The following is a 22679-nucleotide window of genomic DNA, read 5'->3' on the forward strand; positions in this document are numbered from 1 at the left end:
ACATATAAAAGAGGATAATCTTTTTTTCCTAATTATAAACTCTAGAATGGTTCAGTGGGAGATTGAAGTGTGCTGGGGAATGCTATTAGAAAGGATTTTATCAATTTCAAGTATCAGGCTGTAATAGATTGGAAAATCACATGGGTAGTATCTTTCCCTTGAGGCTGGAAGGGTCTTCCAAATCTTTTATAAGAATGTCTTAAAAGAATAGGAAGAGCAGGGTAGGGAAAGGGAAGAAATGGAAAAGCAGAAGGGAAAGCCAGGGATATCTTATCTCTCAGTTGCTAGGGCCCCAGGAAATCTCATATTGAAAAAAGGGTTTTGTAAGACAGCTGAGAGCTTAAGGCTCTAGCGCAAATCACACTTCATGGTTTGCTTCATGATTAGTGCTAGAAAGCATTAATCTCATTTACTTCAAAGAGGGCACAATCTACTCATATTAAAAGCAAATTTACAGGGGGGACAGGGCTGGGTCTTCAAATTTCAATTTATATCATTAGGCTTTGGTTATACTGAGTGACTGGAACAGATAAGGGAGAAATAAGTGGTGGTTGTTCCTTGCAGAAAAGTGTAAAAAACCCCAAACCAAACAAAAAAAACCGTACCACCACAAGTGGCACTTGTGACAAGTAGAGGCACCAAAGCCTGAATAACTAGCAACTGTTCTCTCGCTATTTAGACCAGGACCGAGGCACACTGGTGGGGAATCTTAACCTTATTCAAGAAGAATCCACCATTTCAATTGGCTGTAATTGAAATAACTACAATTTACAGCAAGCATTACTGTACTGCAGTAGACCAGTCTTGGGGAATACTGCACCACTGCTGCCTCTACTGGGCTTTAATAATTATGAAAATCTTCTGTTTTCATTACAGTAAATCTTACACCTCACAAAACTAAAATTAAAATATTTAATATTTACATAGCATCTCAGATCCTCAATGCATTTTATAGGCATAAACTAATCCTCACAACAACCCTGTGAGGTAGGTAGGTAGGTATTATCGCTATTTTATCGACGACACAGTTCTAGCGACTTGCCAATGGCCACAGAGGATCCAGTGGAAAAACTGATACAAAATTAGAGGAGCCTGGCTCCTACTCCTGCGCTTATATTCATCAAGCTACTTCCATAAAAAACACCCCTTCTTATGTAATTATTTAACCGAAACTGAAATTACTTGAAGTGTTTTACAAGAGAAATGCTGCAATTTGGATTTTTGAATAGTTTTACAGATCACAAATTAGAATTTGCCTTACCTCTTAAAGAATTAAATTTTAAATGGATAACTGACTGCTCTGAGCAAGCTTATTTTCTAGAACTACATGGCTTAGATATAAAGGGATTTACCCAGGTAAACACTGGGGTTTTAGTGAGTGCTACACAGTCTCAAAGAGATGACTCTGATTCAAACCCCTCTCTTTCAACTAGTAGGATTTGGACATGCTGAGAAAACAAGTTTCTCGTTCCTGAGGAAAACAGTGAGCCCTTTATCACTAAACAGTGAAACACAAACCTCTGGGCAATAAGTAGCAGATTCCGGCAGTAATTCAGTGAAGATAATTAAGGCATAAATGCACATGAAAGTGGAAGTTTCACATAGTAGTAGTCCACTTCTCCCTGTCCATGTGTATCTGTGCTTTCAAGGTGGTCTTGAATTTCATGACCCAACTAGATGGTCGTGCTTGCCAGCATTGAAAATGATAGGTTGAACAACAGAAAATTATTATGCCAGCATTAGAACTAGATATTGCAATGGGGGAGGAGCTGGCAAAATGGGAAAGAAGCTAATTGATTTCTAGTCTCAGAATGAAAAAACTGGAGCAATAATCTGTTTTAGCAAGACAAGTCTAGACAAATATATTTGTTAGAATTATATCATGCAGCATTTATAATTCAGTTTGATTTGCCTTTTTTTCCCCTTCAAAACAGGTGCATTTTTAGAACCACTATTCACTTTGCACAGCGAATGGAAAATCAATGCAGTGATGCTATAAAAATTTCAGAACACTTGCATGAAGCCAGCTCTCAATGTTCACTAAAAATGGTCTATGAGTCTTTCCTATGGACTTGAATGAGCTTTTGCATCTAGATTTACAGCAACTGGATGTGTAGAAGATCACTGATGGATTATTATCTTTTTTTTTTGTCCTTTTTTTTTTTTGGAAGGGATATAGAAGCCAAATAGTTTAGGTAGAAGCAGCCACCTAGCCAGCAGGAGTATGAATTAATAAAACTTATTCCCAGAACCTTCTGCAACAATTTCATGGATGTCACTAAGCAGAGACATCTTAGCATTTGTTGTAAAAGAAACATAAAATGGCATGGAAAGATCCCTGTTGAATGTATGAGAATGGAAGAAAAATTAAGAAACAAGAAATGAAGAATGTTGTCTAGCATAACATCAAGCAGGAAAATTACAAAAAAAACCTTACTAGGACAGTTTTCCTTTAACATACAATATTAAATTTAAATGAAGAGCAAAGGAAAGTTTCAAGCAACCTTCAAAACTAGTCTTTGCAAGTAAGTGTTCATACTTTAGCAAGTCTTGATAGTCAAAAGATGCTGTGTGTCTCTGCTTGCTACAACACAATGGGCCTGATCAGAAAAGTAATGGGTATGCACATTACTTTGTCCTGAATACCAACTCAATTTGTGCTCCCATTCATCAATCACAAGATGCAAGAGGATTTCAAAATTTTAAAGTTAATAAATATTTTTAAATAGTGAACCAGCTTTAGGATTAAAAAAATGATAGTGACAGAGCTAGTTATAAAAGAAAGGATGACTGAGAATATCAGTTATTCAGGCAGATCCAAAAAACCTTGAAGGTATTTGCTATGATCTCTTTGAAGACTTTGGCCTAGATATTTGACATCGAGCACATCATGACAAACTAGCAGCTCCTACTGCCGCTTATGTTCCCAGGGTTGAACGCCCTTCATCCAAGAAAAATGAGGTTTCAGAACTGCTGCCCTATCCAATATACACACTCAGAAACTCCAGAAGCAGTTTCAAAAACATAGCAAAACCCAGACAAATTTTAAAAAATCAACCATCAGAACAGTTTAAAAACAGAAGGATCTGCCAGGATCATTATCTTTTGTGCAGGTGCAAAGTCAAGAAATCTTTTAAAGAAAAGCATTAGTTTCAAGAAAAAATTGAGAGCAATACCCCTGTTCTAAAATACTATGCAAATTATTTTAGAAATAGAATACTAGCTGGGAAGGTACATTATCTAACAAGTCTTATGGTCACTTTTTAATGTGTAAAGCTGCCCTGGCCCAGTTTTCACATAAATTAAAAGAGAAGAGTATAATGAAGAGATGGCATTTTTGGCCTTGTGGATCCATGCTTGAGACAGGTATGGATTTAACTAAAAAATAAAAAAGCCTTAGATCACTTATAGCACAGTATTACACATTTATGTCTTTTAAAAATTCTGGCTATTGTGACTAATTTTGAGATGAATAGCTGAACAATGGCACAGAGTTGCAAACATGATGCTATACATAGCCATGTAAAGGTGCATACTGTACATTTTGTATAAATTTAAAAAAACATGGGAAATATTCAACAGCATAATCTAGCAGAGGTCTTAAACAAAAGGGCCCACTTCTACCTCCACATATTTCCAAAAAAAAAATCAATTTTACTAGACATGCAGCATTTGTGTTTGTTTCAGTTTTCTCTGACTCATGACTGGAGACAAAGCAGGCCTTGCTTTTATATTTGCGTGCTGCTCTCCCTTGTTGGTCCACTATACTCAGGGCACTATATTCTGCTGTCGAAATAGCTAAAGTGCTGATATGAAAAAAACAAGCAAGAGCAGAGCAGCTAGGCGGGCTCTGCAGAAGTGGAGCTAGATTCAGCAAAACCAAAAATCCCCCACAGCACTACACATCCCAATTACTGTTCTCGAGTCAAACAAATACGGCCCTTGAGTAAAAGGGTTTGATGCTCGTGTTCTAGCATAATTGTTTTAGCTAATGCCCCAACTTTAAAAAGTTCGCCAGTAATTTACACCTTTTGAGCTGTTCTTGCTTAAGCAAACAGTTCAGTGTAGAAATACATTGCAGTTGCGTGCAACCCAGATATGAATCAATACAGATACTGAAAGTAAAACTACACATGAACCTTGCATTAGACACTCATTCCAAAATGAAACATCAACACGAAGGGCTGCAACAGGTACACAGCAGCTTAATGCCAACATCCTAAACCAACTCTGAAGAGTCAAATCTTGCCTTAAATTTCTTATCTAAAGTATATGAGCTTTTTTTTTTCCTTTTAAATTAAGGCAATGAAATGGCTACAGTTCCTAAAGTTCATTTTAGGGGAACAAAAATATACACCTTTTTTCTTCTGAACTTTAGGCAGCAGAACATAATGTAAAAACCTGCATTACATTAAACATGCAATGTCAGGTTGATGTAGAAAACCAGAACTAAACACACGTTAAAATACCATTTGGTTTTTTTTCCCCGTTGGAACACAAACTCACACTTTAAGAGAGGAAAAATAAAGCTTAAAATCAGCTAAACTGTTTGGAGCTTTGTATTTATCTTCATCACACTCTAACATGATTTTGGGTAGAAAAGAAAGCTGTATGTTTACCTGGCCACTCATTTTAAACCAGTGGAGGGGGGGAAAGGCACTGAATTCTTTTTTCATTGTGCCCATATCTGTTTGCACATATATGGAAAAAGATTAAATTCAAATTTTCTGTTCATTCTCTCCCACACACAAGTATGACAGATCGCAGCTAACACATAATAGCAGAAGCTGATTCAAAGTTGACCTCTCCTATTCCATTGTGTTATGTTCAAAATTCCAGGCTCTCTAGAATCTGAGATGGCTGCAAAGAACCCAGAGACAGGTACAAGATTTAGTCAGCATTCAGCATTTCTCAGTGCATTTTGCAGAAAGGGTCTAAATTAGGCATAGAGTTTTGTTGTTTATTTTACACAGAGAAGTCCACCAACATTTGCCATAAATTCTTCTAAACTCTTTAAGAAGGCCATCTTCTGCTTACGGTCCAGTGTAGGAGGAGTGCTGCTTGCAGTAAGCTTGTTGAAGGCATCTGCTAACCGCTGGTAAATAACTGGATCTTGCTGAGTTGATAGCAATGTTTCAACTAGCTCTGAATATTCAGCCTGTTAAATAAACAAGAATCTTATTAACTTAAAAAAAAAGATACAATATATAAAACTTCTCTCATCAGGACCAAATCCAGAATCAAGGCTGTGACAGAAAGCTACCAGTACCTCTCCACCCGTTAGCCAGTTTCACTGATGAGGGTACCAGAAGCAACTATGGACCTGCAGCCTTTCACCTACCTCTAAACTAGATAAAGCCCTTGAATCAGACCAGCTCTAAAGGCTTCTTTAGCCTTACTAAAAAAAACTGGTCTGTGCTTTGCAGTGCAGAGTAAGAAGAAAACTTTAAGGCACACCCTTCAAAGTGTCTTCCAGCTGTTGGCATAGGTTTACTCCTGCAAACCATGCTTCTCTTTCTTCACGCTTGCCCCATGTTCGGCATGCCGTACCAACCATCTCCTCCCACAGGTTTTCCCTTCTCTAGATTGCCTTCCCTGGGACAGGGAGCTTAGATTCCTTTCTAAGAGTTTTCCACTTATTCTCATGCGTACTTGGACAGAAACAGAAGACAAAGAAACATGTTAAACGTGACTAAAAGGACAGCGAAAGAACCATTGAGAGTTTTGAGAATAGCAGCAAACTGTAACAGGCGCCTGGTTCAGTCGCTGTGGGGAACACCTGCTATGCAGCAGCACAGCTCCTGGAGGGAACTTAGCAGAGACTATGGAAGCTTGTGCAGCAGGGGATGAGATCAGGACCTAAAAAACTCTGCTGAGGGCCAGGATCGGGGCTGTTATTATTATGGACAGACTGCTGAGGATCATCCTCAGCCCTCAGTCTATCACTGCTTGTTGTTCAGCCACACGGCCACCAATGACACTACCAAGGGGCATCTGGAGCAAGTCCAGAATGATGACTGAGCTCTGGACGCAAGAGTGAAGGACACAGGAGCCACAATGGCAGTCCCCTCAATTCTACTGGTGAAGGGCTTGGGTGGGGGTAGACACAATATGAAGTTGCCACCTGTGGCTTGTCTCACAGGGTCTTTTTGTCTTACATAATCATGAGTCCCTCTGAGGGATGAGGGCTGCTAACAAGAGAGAGGATCCATATGACAAAGTGGCTTAGGAACATCTTTGCCAAAGGCTTGCCAACCTGGCAGGAAGGGCTTTAAAGGGCACACTGGGGTATGGTGGTAACAGCTTGTAGATAAGTGAGGAGACAGAGACCCAGTGTAGTAAGAACGCAAGGAAGTGTGATGGGTTTAAGAGTGCTCATCAGGAAGGATGAAAGAGGTTGAAAGGAGGCCAACCTCGAACACCCGTGCATAAATGCATTCAGCTTTGGAAACAAACAGGAAGAGCTAAAGCTCCCTGTGCAGATGCAGAGCTGCAGCATCACTGCAGGTACTGAGATGTGGTGGACAGGTGGCATGACTGGATTGCTCCGATGGACAGCTCTTTAGAGAAGAAGAGGACAGAAGATAGCCATTTATGTGAAATGGCAGCTCAAATTAAGGATGCTTTTCTATGGACTGGGCAATAATCTAGTTGAGTGCTTATGGGTCATGACCAGAGGAGAGGTGGTAAAGATGACATCATGGTGGGAGCTTGTTATAAATCACCAAGACAGGGTGAGTAGCGGACAGAGTAATTTTCAAGCAACTTGAGGAAGTTTCCAGATCAGCCTTGTGAGGTGTCTCCCTAACATTTGCTCGAATGCCAAATGGGCCACCCAGGACTGACTTTGCATCTGCTACTCACAGCTAGGAAGAGCTGGTCAGGGATGTGATAATTAATGGCAGCCTTGGCTACAGTGATCATGAAATAGGGGACTTCGGGATCCTTATGAGGGCAAGAAAAGAGGGCAGCCGAGTACAGATCCTGGACATCACAAGAGCAGATTTCAGCTTGTTCAGGAAACTGATGGGTGGGATCCTGTGGGTGAGAGCTCTGAAGATGAAAGGAGCTCAGGAGAGCTGACCAGTCTTTAAAGACAACCTCTTCCAAGCACAAGAATGGCCTGTCCAGATACTGAGGAAAACAATATAGACACATCAGGACACCAACCCAGCTAAGCAGGGAGTTCATGACTGAACTCCAGTGCAAGGAGGACACATGCAGGAGATAGAAGCAGGGACATCCTGGCCTGTATCAGAAATAGTGGGGCCAGCAGGGGTAGGGAGGTGATCGTGCCCCTGTACTCGGCACTGGTGAGCCCGCACCTCGAATACTGTGTTCAGTTTTGGGCCCCTCACTACAAGAAGGACATTGAGGTGCTGGAGTGTGTCCAGAGAAGGGCGACGAAGCTGGTGAGGGGTCTGGAGCACAAGTCTTATGAGGAGCGGCTGAGGGAACTGGGGTTGTTCAGTCTGGAGAAGAGGAGGCTGAGGGGAGACCTCATCGCTCTCTACAATTACCTGAAAGGGGGTGGCAGAGAGGTGGGTGTTGGTCTCTTCTCCCAAGTGACTAGCAACAGGACAAGAGGAAATGGCCTCAAGTTGCACCAGGGGAGGTTTAGGCTGGATATTAGGAAAAATTTCTTTACTGAGAGAGTGGTGAAGCACTGGAACAGGCTGCCCAGGGAGGTGGTGGAATCACCATCACTGGAAGTGTTCAAGGAACGTGTGGACATGGCACTGCAGGACATGGTTTAGTGGGCATGGTGGTGTTGGGTTGATGGTTGGACTTGATCTTACATGTCTTTTCCAACATTAGTGATTCTGTAACAGCTACAAAGGAAACATTGTCTGGACAAGAACAATGACAGAAAAGCAAAGCTCAGCTAAAGCTGAATTTAGCCTGGGACATCAAGGACAACAGAGCAGCTTCTACCAGTACATTAACAGTAAAAGAAGAACAGGGAAAATGCGGGTCCTGCTGCTGAATGGAGCAGGTGATTTAGTGATAACAGACAAAAGATAAGCCTGAAATACTCAATGCTTTTTTTGCTTTGGTCTTCACTGACAGGTTTTCCCAGACCTATATGACTGGAGACAGGGTTCCAAGAGGAGAGGAGCTACCAGTAGTAAAAGAGGATCAACTCAGGAATCTCTGGAGAAATCTTGATGCATACAAGCTCATGAGAACTGACAGAATCCATCCAAGGGTTCAAGAAAGCTGGCTCACGCCATTACATGGATGCTCTCTATCATCTTTGAACGACTAAGAAAATCCTGAAGCAAGTACTCCTGGAAGCTATCTCTGGGCACGTGAAAGAAAAAGTGATTGGGAACAGCCAGTGTGGATTTACCAAGGGTAAATCATGCTTTACCAACCTGACTGTCTGCTGTGATGAAATGATTACATCTGTGTATGAGGGGAGACCAGTGGATGCCTGATGTTAGCAAGTCTTTAGCAGTCTTGCACAGCATCCTTGTAACCAAGCTGGGATTTTATTGTCTAGATGGGTGGACTACTACATGGGTGAAAACACACCTGTATCATCAGCCTCAATGATTGTGGTGAATGGCTTATATTCCACCTGGAAGCTGGTTACAAGTGGCACTGAGAGCTCTCATCTGGGCCTTGTCCTGTTAAATATTTTAGTCAGTGACCTGGAGGAGGAGAAGAAACGCACTCTCCTCAAGTCTGTGGATGAAACCAAACTGGGGAGTGCAGCCAGTGCATTCAAGGGCAGGACTGACATTCAGAGACACCTTGTCAGGCTAGACAAATGAACTGACAGGAACCTCATGAAATTCAACAAGGACAAATGCAAAGTCCTGCAGCTGAAACAGACTAAGCCCCTGCAACTATACAGACTGGGAACTGACAGGCTGGGTAGCAGTTCCGCTGAATAAAGGACCTGAAGGTTCTGGTGGACAGCAGTCTAAGCAAGTCAGCAGTGTGCCTTGTCAGCAATGAACACTAGCAGCATACTGGGCTGTATTTATTATTTGTCTTTACACCGTACTTATTAGAGATGGAATATTGTGTCCTGTTTTGGACTCCTTAACACAAGAAGGATATTGATGAACTTTAATGAGTCCAGAGGTGGACCACCAAGACTGTCTGGCAGGTGCTGAAAGCACACGAATTATAAGGATAATAAAGCATTCAACAGGCCACTCAGAGAGGCTTTGGAATATCCATCTTGGAGGTTTTCAAGACACAGTTGGAAAAAGTCCTGAGCAACCTGATCTAAATTCAGTGCTGACTCCACTTTGAGCAAGAGGTTGGACTACAGACATCCTGAGGGTCCCTTCCAACTTGAACGATTCTGACTTGCTAGACACACAGTAACTAACCACTCTCCTTTAACAAATGACTGGTTTTCAGGGTGTAAGTGTCTAAATGCCATACCTGATGCAAACACACTAATGTGTAGAATGCTTCACCTGCTGCAGTTGTCATTTCTGTATTGTGCTTCTGAAGTACCAGCATATCAAAGACCATCTGAAATCAGAAAACAGAAGAAGTTACGAAGTGTAAACTTAACTTTCTACTTTACCAACATTTGCTGCTGAAATTTATCTTCATTTCTGATAATGAAAATGAACAGGCATTTACAAACATACAAGTTTGTTGTTTGTTTTGTTGCCTTTTTTTTTAAATTTAGGTATCACTAATCAGAAAGCCAAGTTCTTTTAGAAGTCGAGTCTTGGCTTAACAACACAAATTCACATCTCAAAGCATTGAAACCTTTTGTTCATTTATATGTGTTCTTCAGAGAGAAATAGCATCTCTTGTATTTTTCTCCAAAAGCTGCAGATATGCCAAAGAAATAATGAAAAAAGCCTTTGCTCTTCCAGAATAAAACAGAGAACTTTTTCCTCAAGTTTTGGAGACTCCTATGGCTCACAGAAGCCCAAACAAGGAACAGAATAATAAGAACGGTGTAAAATTTTTAAAGGAAATTTAGAGAAAAGGCAGAAAGCTATGTTAACTTAGAAGAGTTATAAAGACAAAATTAATTAAGGTGTTTCTCATTTTCTCAGCTTGACTGATGTATGCTTTTAATGAGCAATCCCCAGAAGTTTGAGTGTCAGTTTGGTACAAAAAGATGTCTTAAGGAAAACTGGAGTCTTTACAAAATCAGAAGACAAGCAGAAGATGACAATTACTTTGTTCCCAGTTAGCAGGAACCTGGATGCTACCAGGTTACTCCAAAACTCGATGAGATAGAGTGTATGGTCCTAAAAGGAAAGTACTAAATATGATACTGGATTAAGAAAACCCACAATTCATTGGATACATTGAATAAATGACAGCAGTTTCTTTCTAGTTCCCAACTATGCTCTTTTTCTGCCTCTTGTTTTAGTACTCTACCCAGCCTCCAGTTCACACAATTCTAGAAGCTTTCTATTTTACAGCTTTCACAGTAAACTTAACCGCTAAAATTGTCAATCAGGTTCATTCTAGAGCTCGTGTGCAGAGCATGGATAAATATAAATTGCATTCTGAGAGGCTCAGGTCTTTCGTTGATTGGCAATAAGTAATTTCCTCCTTCTACGCCCCCATCCTCCTTCGTACTCTAGTCCAACGTCTCCAGTCCTTCATGCTCTCTTTCTTCTTAAACTGCCAGGTTTTTTAGGTAACAGGCTGTTTCTCACTATATGTGTGATCCTGAAGATATGATCACTGTTCAGCCTCTTGATGCTACCTGTATGCAAAAAACCAAAGTAACATGAAACGCAGACGCCTTACCTTAAGAAAGTGCCTTGTTGCTAGAAAAAGGGTTGAATCTGTTTCTTGTGCTTTTGCACACTGTTCTGCTAATGGTGTTACAGCCTCCAGACAAAGCTGGCAAACCTCTGAACTCATTCTGATAACGGGGGTTAAGAAACAAAGTCAGATTTCAATTAAATTATGGTAAAACTTCCCAGTGGTGCCATTAGAAAAATTTTTCAATGCTTGTATGTTCCAAGATTTGTTTTTACTATCAATCTGTTAATAAAAAAATTAAATTAAAAAAAGAGTAGAAAAAGGGGAAAAAAAGAATTCCAACTTTGTTGCCTTCTTTTATTAGCTACACGCCCTATGGCATCATAAACCACACTGACATAACATTTTCAGAAAGAGTCCCTTATGGTCAAGCTCATCTGTTTCTGACACGTGCCACAGATTAGTGAAAATGGTACTCCCATTATGAGAGGGAGAGCCCATTGGCACCCTGACAGGAAATGCTCTGGAGCCAGCCCAGTAGAACAGCAGCAGTGTTTTGTATTACCAGCTGAGAAACTAATTCAGGAATGGCTTTGGGATACCAGCTGAAGGCTTATGAAGTTACACACTCTGAAGTGAAGTAACGGAGGAGACAGGAATGTCTGCCAGAAAAAATTTACACTCTAAACCACTTGAAGGCTGCATTCAAGCAACAAGAGTCAGAGGAAATTCAGCTAATACTAGAATCTCAATAGACACTACAGTGAAGCTCTCAATCACCAGAGAGTAAGAGTCAATTAGTGATATATAATTATACAGAGATTGACAGAAAAGGAAAAAAAAAAGCAAAGAAAAATAAAATCAGATTTTTAACAGGGCTTTATAAAAGTAACCCAGATTTTTAAACACTCCCAAGCTCTACAAAGGATACGATGACATCCCTAACTCCAGTGAGTACATTAGGCTCTTAAAGAGGTCCTCTGGAAGTTGTGGAATTTTCTCAGGGAATATCTCACAGATGAAAGTGATTAGTTTGTAATATTGATTACACAGGGATGGAAACTGTCAAAAGAAAAACATGGTAATTTTAGAATCAGTCACAACTCTATTCTGACATAACCTCCATCTGTACAAAGAGACAGGACTGATGCTTTCCATAGAAGAAAAGACAATTTTAGTAGACAACTTCAGAGTCATCAGAATGGCTACAATTTTATTAGCAAACACTGTGGTACAATAAAAAGAAGATAGCTAAAGCTAAACAGCTGATGGTGGGAGTCTGGTATCTGCTCTGTAAAAATTCAGGGAGTATTACTTCAGACATGAGCAAGTCTAGCCCTGTGAGGTAAAAGCCTTGGACACAACAGAGGGGCTTCCAGGGTACATCCTTTGACTCAGTTTAATCTAAAATGGATGTAGCTCTCATGCTCAGCGCATGCACGCCAAGATGAAAAAGCATGTTAAGAGGGGACAATTGAGATTTACTTTTTGAATAAGGGGAACACTTCAAAGTGTAACATTAACACAGTGCAACCCAATGAAATACTGCCATTCCATTGTTTCATATTTTACTGTTCTACTGACAAGCTGCTGATGTCTGTGATATGAAAGCCAGCTGTATTGTGAAAATATTAAGAGTTACTACTTGCTCCCAGATTTTTTTTTTTATTTTACTAGTACCACTGTTCATGCTTCTTATTACATTTCTGACACTATCAGAAAAAGGATTCCACAAGCCACATTTCAGGTTTGATTAACTGGTGACTTACTTTTAGAAGAAAAGGTTTTGTTTAGGCCCTTCAAATATACATTTTCTCAGCTTACAATATGTCTTTTCAAACAGTATCTAGAACTACAGAACAGTTATTTGCTTTTTTAAAAGCCTAGAAAACTCAACTTGTGGAGGTGGAATGCATATATATAATGAATTCTGGGAATTCATTACTATAAAGCTTTCATATTCTAGCAATTACGTGTAAAAATATACTTACCTTCAGCAGGTCCTGAGACATTAGAGGCAGAACTAGATTAACCCCATATAAGACAACATCTGCTGCTGATACAGATCTATTTGTAGCTTGCCCAGGCTCATGTCCTCTAAATACTTCATCTGTAGAAAAGACAAAAGTGTTTTGTATAAAAGGAGGATTAAACATATTGAAGGAAGAGCCCATTTCTTTATAACAAAGACATTTTTTAAAATAGAACTATTCCCCTCTCCCCAAACAAAAACATGAGACATTGTATTAAAATAGAAACTTAGCGAGTGGAGGCTCCCACATCACTCTATATTTATATTCATTAGGACTAAGCATTTCATAATCACGTGTACCAGACAGCATGCTAAAACAGAACACTTCAGATACTCTGAGGGCTCCCTTCCATTACAGAACATTGCATTTGTTTCTAGTGATAGCTGCTTCATGCCTGCACACATAAACAGACAGTGAGCAAAATATTACTGCATTTTTATACTTTTCATATATTATAACATATATATAAACATATGTAAATATATAAACACAAGAAGGAAAAAAATGGGAGACTTAATGCAGAAAATTCTGTAGTTTAGATGTTGCCAAGTTTTCTCCAGTTACAGGTAAGACCTACGTTTCCCATCAGCTGGCAGTGACCTTACTTTTAGAATTCCTGCATTGAGTCAGCAACAGTATGCAGACAACTTTCAATACATTTGATCTCTGGGCATTACATTTGGGTAGTATTCACATTCCTTAGTTTCATGGTAAGTATTTTACAGTGTTTTCCATGCAATTAACTTCCAATGTCTGACCTCAAAGAGAATATGTTTCATGGCATTGAGCTGTCCATTCAATGGACAAAGTCTAAATCTGGTTCTGTATTTCTGTTGTGCATGCATAACAAAACCTAGACTGATGCACTGAATTTCAGAATACAAGGTTCTGCCTTTCAAGATGTACCTCAGAAAAGCAATGAACAACTTCCAAACAACCTGGGCAGATTCAGTTTGTTACTGAGTATGTTTTCTCTGCAAACTGTATAGGACATGGTAAGATCTGAATCATGCAAATGTGTTTCAACTAATTCAAAAGCAATGCAGCACAGCTAAGCTAGAACTGGCAGATCATACTCAGGACTACTGCAAGTTTAAGTGGCAAATATACAGAAGAAAGTAACAGACTGGGATACAAAAAAGAACCCTCAACTACACCCACATACTACAAAGCATATTGTGTGAATGAGGAATACAGAAAACCCTCAAACGTGACAGAATTTTAATGAGCTCAGCATTTCACAAAAGTTGACTCTTGTACTAAGAAGATAATCCATCTGCACTCTTGCGGTAATTTACTATTCTGACTTCTCTATGGGGTTTTTTGTTGTAAAACTGCTGCTGCTACATGTTCGGACTCGCAACATTCAGATTTCAAGCTGTTTCATATATGCCCTACTTATTTTATGAGAACAATAATAATTTCAGAGGCTAGAATACTGTGAAAAGTCCTTCCTTTGCTACTGGCACATTAAATAGAAATTTTCATATCCTGATCTAACCAAGCCTAAACTTCAGTTTTCACTTTACCTGGATTGAACACATGCCCCACAATGGTTTTTACAGTTTAGAACACAAGTTATGGTTCAGCAATTACCAATTCCTTCATACCTGTATCACTGAAATCTATGAATTCTTTTGATAGAAGATTAGTGAGAAGCTCCATAATAAGAAGGAGATCCTGGTACTGGTCTTCTTCTGCTGTAACATCTATCCGTTGTCGACCTAGATTATTCTTGGAATACACCTGGAGCAGAGTTAGGCAGGCCTCATACAAGTTCATGGCTTTGGCCTATAAAACAATGTTAGATAATAAGAAAACTCCCGTATGCTAAAAGTGGCACACTTTGTTTTAAGATGGTGTTACTTGGTTGACGATACCTCAAGATTTTAATTTCAGTTATATAACCACTTTTTGCAACAACTGCACACAAAATCATCAAGGAAACAGCCACCTTAAACAATAAGAACTCTTACAGCCCTATATTGATATGCTACCCATCGGAACAGTGGAACATTACTTTTATCAATTCCTCCATCTTTTTTTTGTGTTTTGTTTTTGTTAAGAGTGGCTTGGGACAGGCTGACACATCTCACTAATCTCACAAACTAGCTTACCAACAAAATCTCTTGGGGACTCACTTCAGCTATCAAAGTTTGGAGCCATAATAGACTGTTTGTGCATACCCAGTTTGGAATAGGCAGGATCGCCTCTAGATGCAAAACCAAAATTAGCCAGCAGTACAAAGATGTAAGTGTACTGCACTGACTTGTTTTACCAGATAATATCTTGATATACATTATGCCTTGTTTAGGACCAAGGCAGTGTCTCAATGGTATGCATTTGTCACATAAAACAGTGCTGCAATTCTCCTAGACAAGCCTTCAGAGAAGTTAGATATGGTTAAAAAAAGAACTCAACATGGTCTGCACTCTTTTGCCACCCATACAGAGTTCCATTAGTGATGAATTACAGTTAAGTTTACTGGTATAAGAAGAATGTAGATGTCCTGCTTTTAATCTCTGCAAGTGGATGTTTTTAAACAAAGGGATCGCTCTAACAGATATAACCACATAGCTTTCTTTCTCTACAGAATCTGAAAACCACTATCCTTTATTTTGTTTAAGGGATAGCACTGTATACACATGTATGCACGTGCACACCCTCACACTCTTCCCCTCCTTCCCTTTTCGGTTGTATTTACCTCTCCAAGATAGCAAATTTGTTTATGTGCAACTTCAACAAAGACTTCTATTATGAGATTAACAGTCTCTGGTGTGTTCTTGTATACTTCCATTAATCCAATGCAATTATTAAGGAAGTCCATTAGGAAATTGAAGAGAATTGCTACGTTATCAATCTGGGTAGCCTCAGCAATGCCACAGAGTGCTTCTAATGTAGCAGTGATTTCCTGTTTCACTTCCTCCTCCTGACAGATCTGCTGAAAGTTTTCTTGGTTTATCACATTCAAGAATCGCTGCTGAAGTGGCTGAAGAACCTTAAAATTTTTTAGAAAAGTCACATTAAGATAAGCATACTATTACATGAGATGTGAAGTTTAAGTAATTTAGCAAGTTCATGGGTTGCTTTTGGCACAGCAGTACAAGAATCAATCACTTCCAGTTTCCAATGGCTTAATTGTGTTCTTATCTGTCACATTAATGTGAGCGGAAGTGGTAGTCATTAGTGATTCTCATTATCCATCATCACCTGCAGGCTGGTTTCAAAACAAGCACCTCCATAAATATTTTATGTTATTTTGTAGTCTAAACAAATGACAATAACTTCCTCTGGCTCACAGTATTTCAGTATTAGGAGAAAAAATTGTTACAGTTCATCAATGAAAGCATTAAGATTCATGTTCACAATTATCTTTGTCATATTATGATTCTCAACGCTGCAATCTCTTTTGTAATCAGCTGTGCTTGGAACCAATTTAGAAACTTCCATAAAAATAGTTAAAATGTTTCTCCCAATTACTTCCAGTGCACTTCCAGTACCTTGAATCACTAATTTCATAGCTTTACTAATAAAAGCAAGTTTCTTTCAGAAGGCCAATGCTTTACAAACTCACACGGTGCTCACTGATGACATTTCAGCTACTTTCTAGCACCAATCTTTCTGGTATTAAATATCTGAGCTTTAATGGAGCCAGGGCACAAAAAGCTGGTCAAGTCTCTTCATAATGTTCCACATTAGCTTTTCACTAAGTGAATAATTAAGTGAATAATTGAGAAAATCATAATACCACCAAATTAAAATAAAAGGAAGAAATTACACAGTTCCAAGGGCAATTCTTAACTTTTTATAATAGTCTCTTTCAAGTGTACTGCTATACCAGCTGTTTCACAAATCCTCCGGGTAATTATTGGTTGTTTCTGTTTCAGCTGTGATGTTTTTAGATACAATTTTTGGCAGCTCCTGGGTGCCATACAACTATTGACCTTCACAGAGAGAATAATTTAAAAAATTTTCTGTATCAGATATTCAAAATCAAAAGATTCTGTATGAGTTGATTTTGTGTCACCATAAAATTCCCTAAACTAAGTTGTTTGTACTACTTGCAAAATGAAGGTAACAGAAGCATCAAAATAGCTTACCTCTGTCCAGTATTGTTGCTTTGTTTCTGTATCCATGTGAGCAAAACCTCCTAAAACTAAAGCTTTCATTAGTGTTCTCTGCACAGAACTGGACAAATAGTGAAGAGGAGGGCTTCGCCTTGCAAATTGTTTAGCTAAATTCCACCAGTTTTCACACTGAATAACTAAGTTTGCCCTAGAAGAGGGAAAAAGTTTAATTAAAGAAAAGATTTCACAAAATTGTATGAACAGAGCGCATCAGGTTGCTAGCAGTTATCAGAAGTTTGTTTTTTTTTTTAATTTTAATTCCTTTATTCTAAGGCTAAATTGCCTTTTGACTTTCATCTTATTAACGCCTCACCTCTAAGATTTCTAAAGTATACACTCCGAAAATAGCTCAATTCATATGGGAGAAAAGCAGGGAAGTGCTTTAGTTTTACACACATACACACACAGAGTTAATGGACATATTGCATGGATTAAAAGCGTAGTCTTATTATGTCATGATAAAATAAGCAGTTTATTCCAAAACTAGCTCCTGTGCTTTTTAATTTTTTTAAAAAAGAAAATTCCTCAAGTGTTTAACTCCTCAAACTTCAGAACAGTCTTTCAGCAGACTGTGAATGCATGATTGCATGTATGATTGCATGTATAATTGCATGTCAATTCAGAAAAGTAAAACATTCAAGGATTTCATGCTTCACAGTTTGTAATACCATAGAAAACTGAAATTTGTCTGAATCCGCCAAATCATGGAATTTAAAAACTTTTTTAATATGATTACAAAACACGTTTTATACTGGCTGAGCCAGTATCTGAACTCTTCATCCAGAAGAACTTGTTCAACAAAAATAAACACCACCACAAAAATCCTTGCAATAAGAGTGGAGACCAGGAGAGTTTTCCTTTCTCACTGTTTAAGAGTGAGGCACAAAGGTAGGGGAAGGAGAGTGCACTTCTAAACAATAATAAAAATTAGATTATGTTTTGTCAAATCTAGGTCTCACTCCTCACTTTGTCAGACAATTTTTTTTTCCATTTATAGTATGTTACTAAAGTAATTTGACTTACAGAGACATGAATATGAAGTGCCCTATATCTGGATTACTTTGGCCAAAAAAATTTCAAGGAAGCAAAAGAAATTTTTTGACTTCCAGAGGTATAGCAACTTACCGCTCTCTCCTTTCCACTAATGTTACTAGCAGTTGTACAGTATCATTTGCAAGGTCCTGCTCTGAACTCCACACTGCCAGGTTACTGATCACTTTTTCTAAAAGGTAACCCACAATCCACTGGGAACCCTCTGTATCAGCACCAAATGCTGTACTAAATGGCAGACTTATCTATAAGAAAAGCATTAAAATGAGTGAGTTTTACAGAAGCCAGAACCCCAAAGTGTATGGTAATCATTGTCAGCAAATTCTTTTCAGGCTGTCACTTCTTCCCTACTTAAAATACACAAATGTTACCTAGACAAAGGCAAAGAATACCTGTAATAGAAAAATCTTTGCCAAATTTATCTTGCAATTTTAAGCACAACACCTAGAACAAAGAAGAGTTTCACCCTCATTACAAAACCAGCTTTTAATGCCAATTAAAGTTCAAAAGCTTTAAAAATTAGAAGAAAGATCCCAAAATCATCTCCCAAAAGTGCTTCCATGAATTTACAATGAAATTCCTCAAAATTCAGTGATAAAAATTATTAGAAATAAACTTAGCTGTTGATCTAGATCAAATCTTGTAAAAACTTAAATATTTTCACTGCAATTTTTCTGCATCTGTTTTCTGCAGATTATTCCTTCAATCTATACATCTTTTAGGAAAGATGTCACATTCTGGTCCTGGCACATTAAAATATGCTTCCTTGAAATTGCCTGTTCTCCTATTTTGAAAAAAAGAAGTCCCTCAAGAGTGAAATCCAAGGATTTTGCAATAATTGTGCAGGGGCTCCCTGTCAGCACAGCACTAACATTTCTAACTTTACAACTCATAATATATACATGACCAAGCATAAGGTTTAAATAGATGTTCCAATCACTTTCACATGTCAACAAACTAAAGACGTGCTTTTCCTAGATACTCTTATTTTGTCTCTTTGCATTGTTCTCCTGTGAATTTCCTTCTTACATGCTCTCCAATTCTTCCCCAACTGGTACCTTTACAAATTCTTAGCTCTGCTCTAAGTACAAGCGGAATAATATGATTCCAAGTATTTACAAGTCTTTGGTATACCTATTTTTGTTAAGGAAGGGCCTCCTGAAGCGTTAGTATTCTTAGTTGCTTCAGTAGTGGAAATAAAGGGGAAGAGGAGGAGGCTTCCTTCTCAAAAGTCAGAGCCAATAGGACCTCCTCAGGATGAGTGGCCTCCATCAGTCAGCTGGATTACAGTTAGTTCTATAAGCAAAATCAGGATCAAGGTCTAATCATGATTAGTGCTGTCCAAACACAGTAAGAAGTTGCCCTTTACAAAGAATGCACCATTGAAATCATAATATGTACACTGAGAATGTATGAGAAGGGGGAGAGGAGAGAAAGTAGCATGACATTAGCTAATGTATACTACCTTGTGATTGTGTTAAATACCTAATTCAGAATCATGACCAGGTTACTCACTAAATCATCCATCAAGGGCAACCACTGTGTTAGAGATGAACTGTGATCTGATGGAGAGTGAAAAGTAGTTTATAAAATTGTCAGTGAGTTTCACCCCCTATACAACTTGAGAATGCGCTATGCTATCCTGCTATGGCAACGGCCACAAAAAAAAAAAAATCACATTAGCACCAAAATGTGCAAGAAGGGTCCTCTAACAACTTCTATTTCTAATTAAAAACCTGAAGAAAACATCAACTTTCAAACAAATGCCAAAATAAACCCATTTAACTTTAAAAACACTTTATCATTGCACTTTAAAATAGCAACACTGACATCTGCATTCACAGGATACTATTATTGCTAATACTCACCAATTAATTCATAAAAGTTATATCCTTACCTGCTCATACAGCTTTTCATCTACTAGGAGGTAAGTCTTTGCCCAACGCTTGAGAAACCATACAATATCTTTGCCCATCTGGGGGCTCAGGAGGTGCGTGAGATTGGCTCTTATTGCTCTAGATTCTACTTCTGACACTCTTAAAATAGCAGATAACAACCTGCAGATTTAAAATACAATGAGAATGCTAAGAGAAGCAATGTGACTACCAAACACATTTATTTTTCATGAAATATGACAGAAGGAACAGGATAACACAAAGCAGTTCATCTCTAATGAAGTAAAAAGCACCTGAATTTATGTTTTCTTTAAATGTCAGGAGAGAGAGAGAGACAGGATAGATTGGCAAATATCCTTCAAACAGTCAGAATATGCATTAAAAGACAGGGTGATTATATTTGACATCAAAATTACTGCAACAAAGAATCCTCACAAGCATTCTGACATCACAGGAACAAAGAGATGGACTACTTGGTGTGCTTGAAAAGCTTTTTTGAAAAACTGATTCTCCCTTCCTTGCATCATCAAGCTTAGCGACCAAGTGGGACCTAATTGTGCAGCTTTTGTATTGTGACGCATACTAAAGAACAAATACATAAGTGATCAGTTATTTCTCTCTTTTTCATTACTGCAGAGAAACAGTCTGAAATACCAGATTACAAGGTGATTGCATTGATACAATCAGTCCATAAAACTACATTAAATATTAGCTTTTGTAGTATATCAATTAGATTTGGTAAGAATGTGATAGTGCACAAGGAATTTAGAAGTTGACAGTAGTCTATTTCTTGAAGACATTTCAGAGCTATTGCCAGAGAGTCTCAAATATCTCCTTATTTAGATCTCAGTTTATTCCCATAAGCATTAAGACACTGCATCAAGAAATCCTGTTTGTTATCCACTTCTTGAAGCTGCCAATAGTATCAGTGAGCAGCAGTATTCTAAACATTAGGCAAATCACTGCCAATGAAGATCCATTCTTCTAGCCTTTTCCAGAAGAGGAAAATGTTAAGTACACAAAACAACTGATCTTGGGTGAAGAATCTTCCATGTCAATTAAAAGTGGAAGGCAATCTTCTGAAGTGTGAGGATTCAAACTGAGGAGTCCTTTGTGGGCATCAGCCTTCTTGCAAAAAGAAAACGGAAATCCCCTCTCCTGCTCCTTTTATAGGCTAATAGTGATATGTGTACGTAAGTGACAATTCCTCTCGCACTGAGGACCAATTGAGCTGCTACTGCCAAGCTGGGGCAGTAACTCATGTTCAAAGTAGACAAGCTCACTGATGATCTATCTGGAAAAGCATTTGCTTAAGATGTACATGTGCCGAATGAATTATAGAGCATATAGTATATTAGCTAAAGATTCTGATCTACCAAGTTTTTAGTAATTTAAGTAATTTTAAGGACTTTCTGTAACAAACAGATCAAAGATGGGTTTTCAGTAGAGATACAAAAACATTTCTGTTTATTTCCAAGACTTTGGCTCATGTCCTCTGTTAAGACTATTAGATCATTAATCTAGTAATTTCAGCCTTCCCATCTTGACTCAGTTTTATCTGTTTTGATGCCTTAATCTCATTTTTCTTCTCAGTCCTCCCCTGGATCACCTCAACTTGAAGTATCATCTGTATTTACCCTGCCTTTCTTTACTCTAAAAAAAAAAAAAAAAATCACTTCACCTTTTCTGTCGTCTTAGTCTCTTTTACAGCATTGCCTTAATATGTATGTAATAAAACCATTCTTATAAATTATTCACCCTTACTTTAATACTAGTTAAGAGACATTTCTTTTCCAATGTTCAGTGTTTACATATTGTTTTTTTACTTTTCAAATTCACAGAAGTCCACTCACATTCTTACTTTTTTCTCTGAAAAAGCATTTAACATACTTAATAGCATGAGATGCATCCTTACCTAATTACAGAATCAGTTCTGTTATACCCTGGGATGGAAGAGGCCTTTTCTCCTGGAGATCCCAGAATCTGAAGTGTGGTATTGATGTCAACCTCAGCTGAATGTTTAATGGAATATTCCATTACTTCTGGAGGTATTAGTGGCGTCTCTCCCTGAGTATCATTAGCCAAGAGGTAGCCTTACATTAAAAAAGAAAGAGTGATCACAACTTTCTACGCTAGGTTAACTTACGGCTTTTTGATTAGAGAATCCGTTGGCTTAACTGCACACATCACACCAGAATCAAATATTTGTACAAACCCTGACTAACACTGTTTAAATACATATAATTTAACTTTAGAATCCTTGAAGCCATTCAGTTGAGAAGAACCCAAAGTGACAAGAAACCAAGACTGGAAAGGAAACCACCAAATTAAAAAACAAATTAAAAGAGAGATAAGCTTTGCTTCATGTAAAAGTACTACAGTCAATTCAACTACTGAGGCAGGAGGAAAAAAACCCAAAGCAACATTTTGTTGTCACTTCTTTCTCCTTCTGTTATGTGATAAAAAGCATCTTGATTTTACAACTTCCCCACTGAGTCCATCCCATTTGGGACTTCCGTTCTGCTAACATTTCTAATCTGTCAGAGACTTTCAGACACCAAGCACACGTGCTATAATAGTCTTCCTTGCATAACAACTGCAGATCAGGTGAAGCATGGGTTTTTACACAATACTCCGGTGTCCAGATAATAAATATTAATTCCAGCTTTAGTCGTAGTTTTCAGTGTCTGATCTCATAACCATCTGTGAGCTACAAAGTCCATCCCACAGCGATACAAAAATATTATAAACACATTCATGTCAACATCTGAGAGCCACCAAAACATCAGATGTTCAAAAACATCCCACAAAATATTTCATGAAGTATACATTTCTCTTAACAAAGAACAAACACTGTCTTAGCTGTT

At 38.4% G+C, this 22679-nt stretch overlaps 1 protein-coding gene across 1 annotated transcript in view; it reads right to left on the bottom strand.

Moving 5' to 3' along the window:
• Positions 1-4834: 4834 nt before the first annotated feature.
• Positions 4835-22679, bottom strand: part of XPO4 (exportin 4) — an 80433-nt gene continuing 62588 nt past the window's right edge. Inside the window, exons 13-23 of the mRNA XM_059818660.1 lie at positions 21728-21905; positions 19815-19974; positions 17993-18162; positions 16841-17015; positions 15445-15738; positions 14351-14531; positions 12699-12817; positions 11639-11769; positions 10750-10867; positions 9406-9498; positions 4835-5158 (exon numbers count right to left, since the gene is read on the bottom strand). Coding sequence (XP_059674643.1) covers positions 4961-5158; positions 9406-9498; positions 10750-10867; positions 11639-11769; positions 12699-12817; positions 14351-14531; positions 15445-15738; positions 16841-17015; positions 17993-18162; positions 19815-19974; positions 21728-21905 — 1817 coding nt within the window. The 3' untranslated portion in view covers positions 4835-4960. The remainder of the gene's footprint in view (positions 5159-9405; positions 9499-10749; positions 10868-11638; positions 11770-12698; positions 12818-14350; positions 14532-15444; positions 15739-16840; positions 17016-17992; positions 18163-19814; positions 19975-21727; positions 21906-22679) is intronic.

Source organism: Gavia stellata, chromosome 1 (genome assembly GCF_030936135.1).
Source record: "Gavia stellata isolate bGavSte3 chromosome 1, bGavSte3.hap2, whole genome shotgun sequence".
NCBI lineage: Eukaryota > Metazoa > Chordata > Aves > Gaviiformes > Gaviidae > Gavia > Gavia stellata.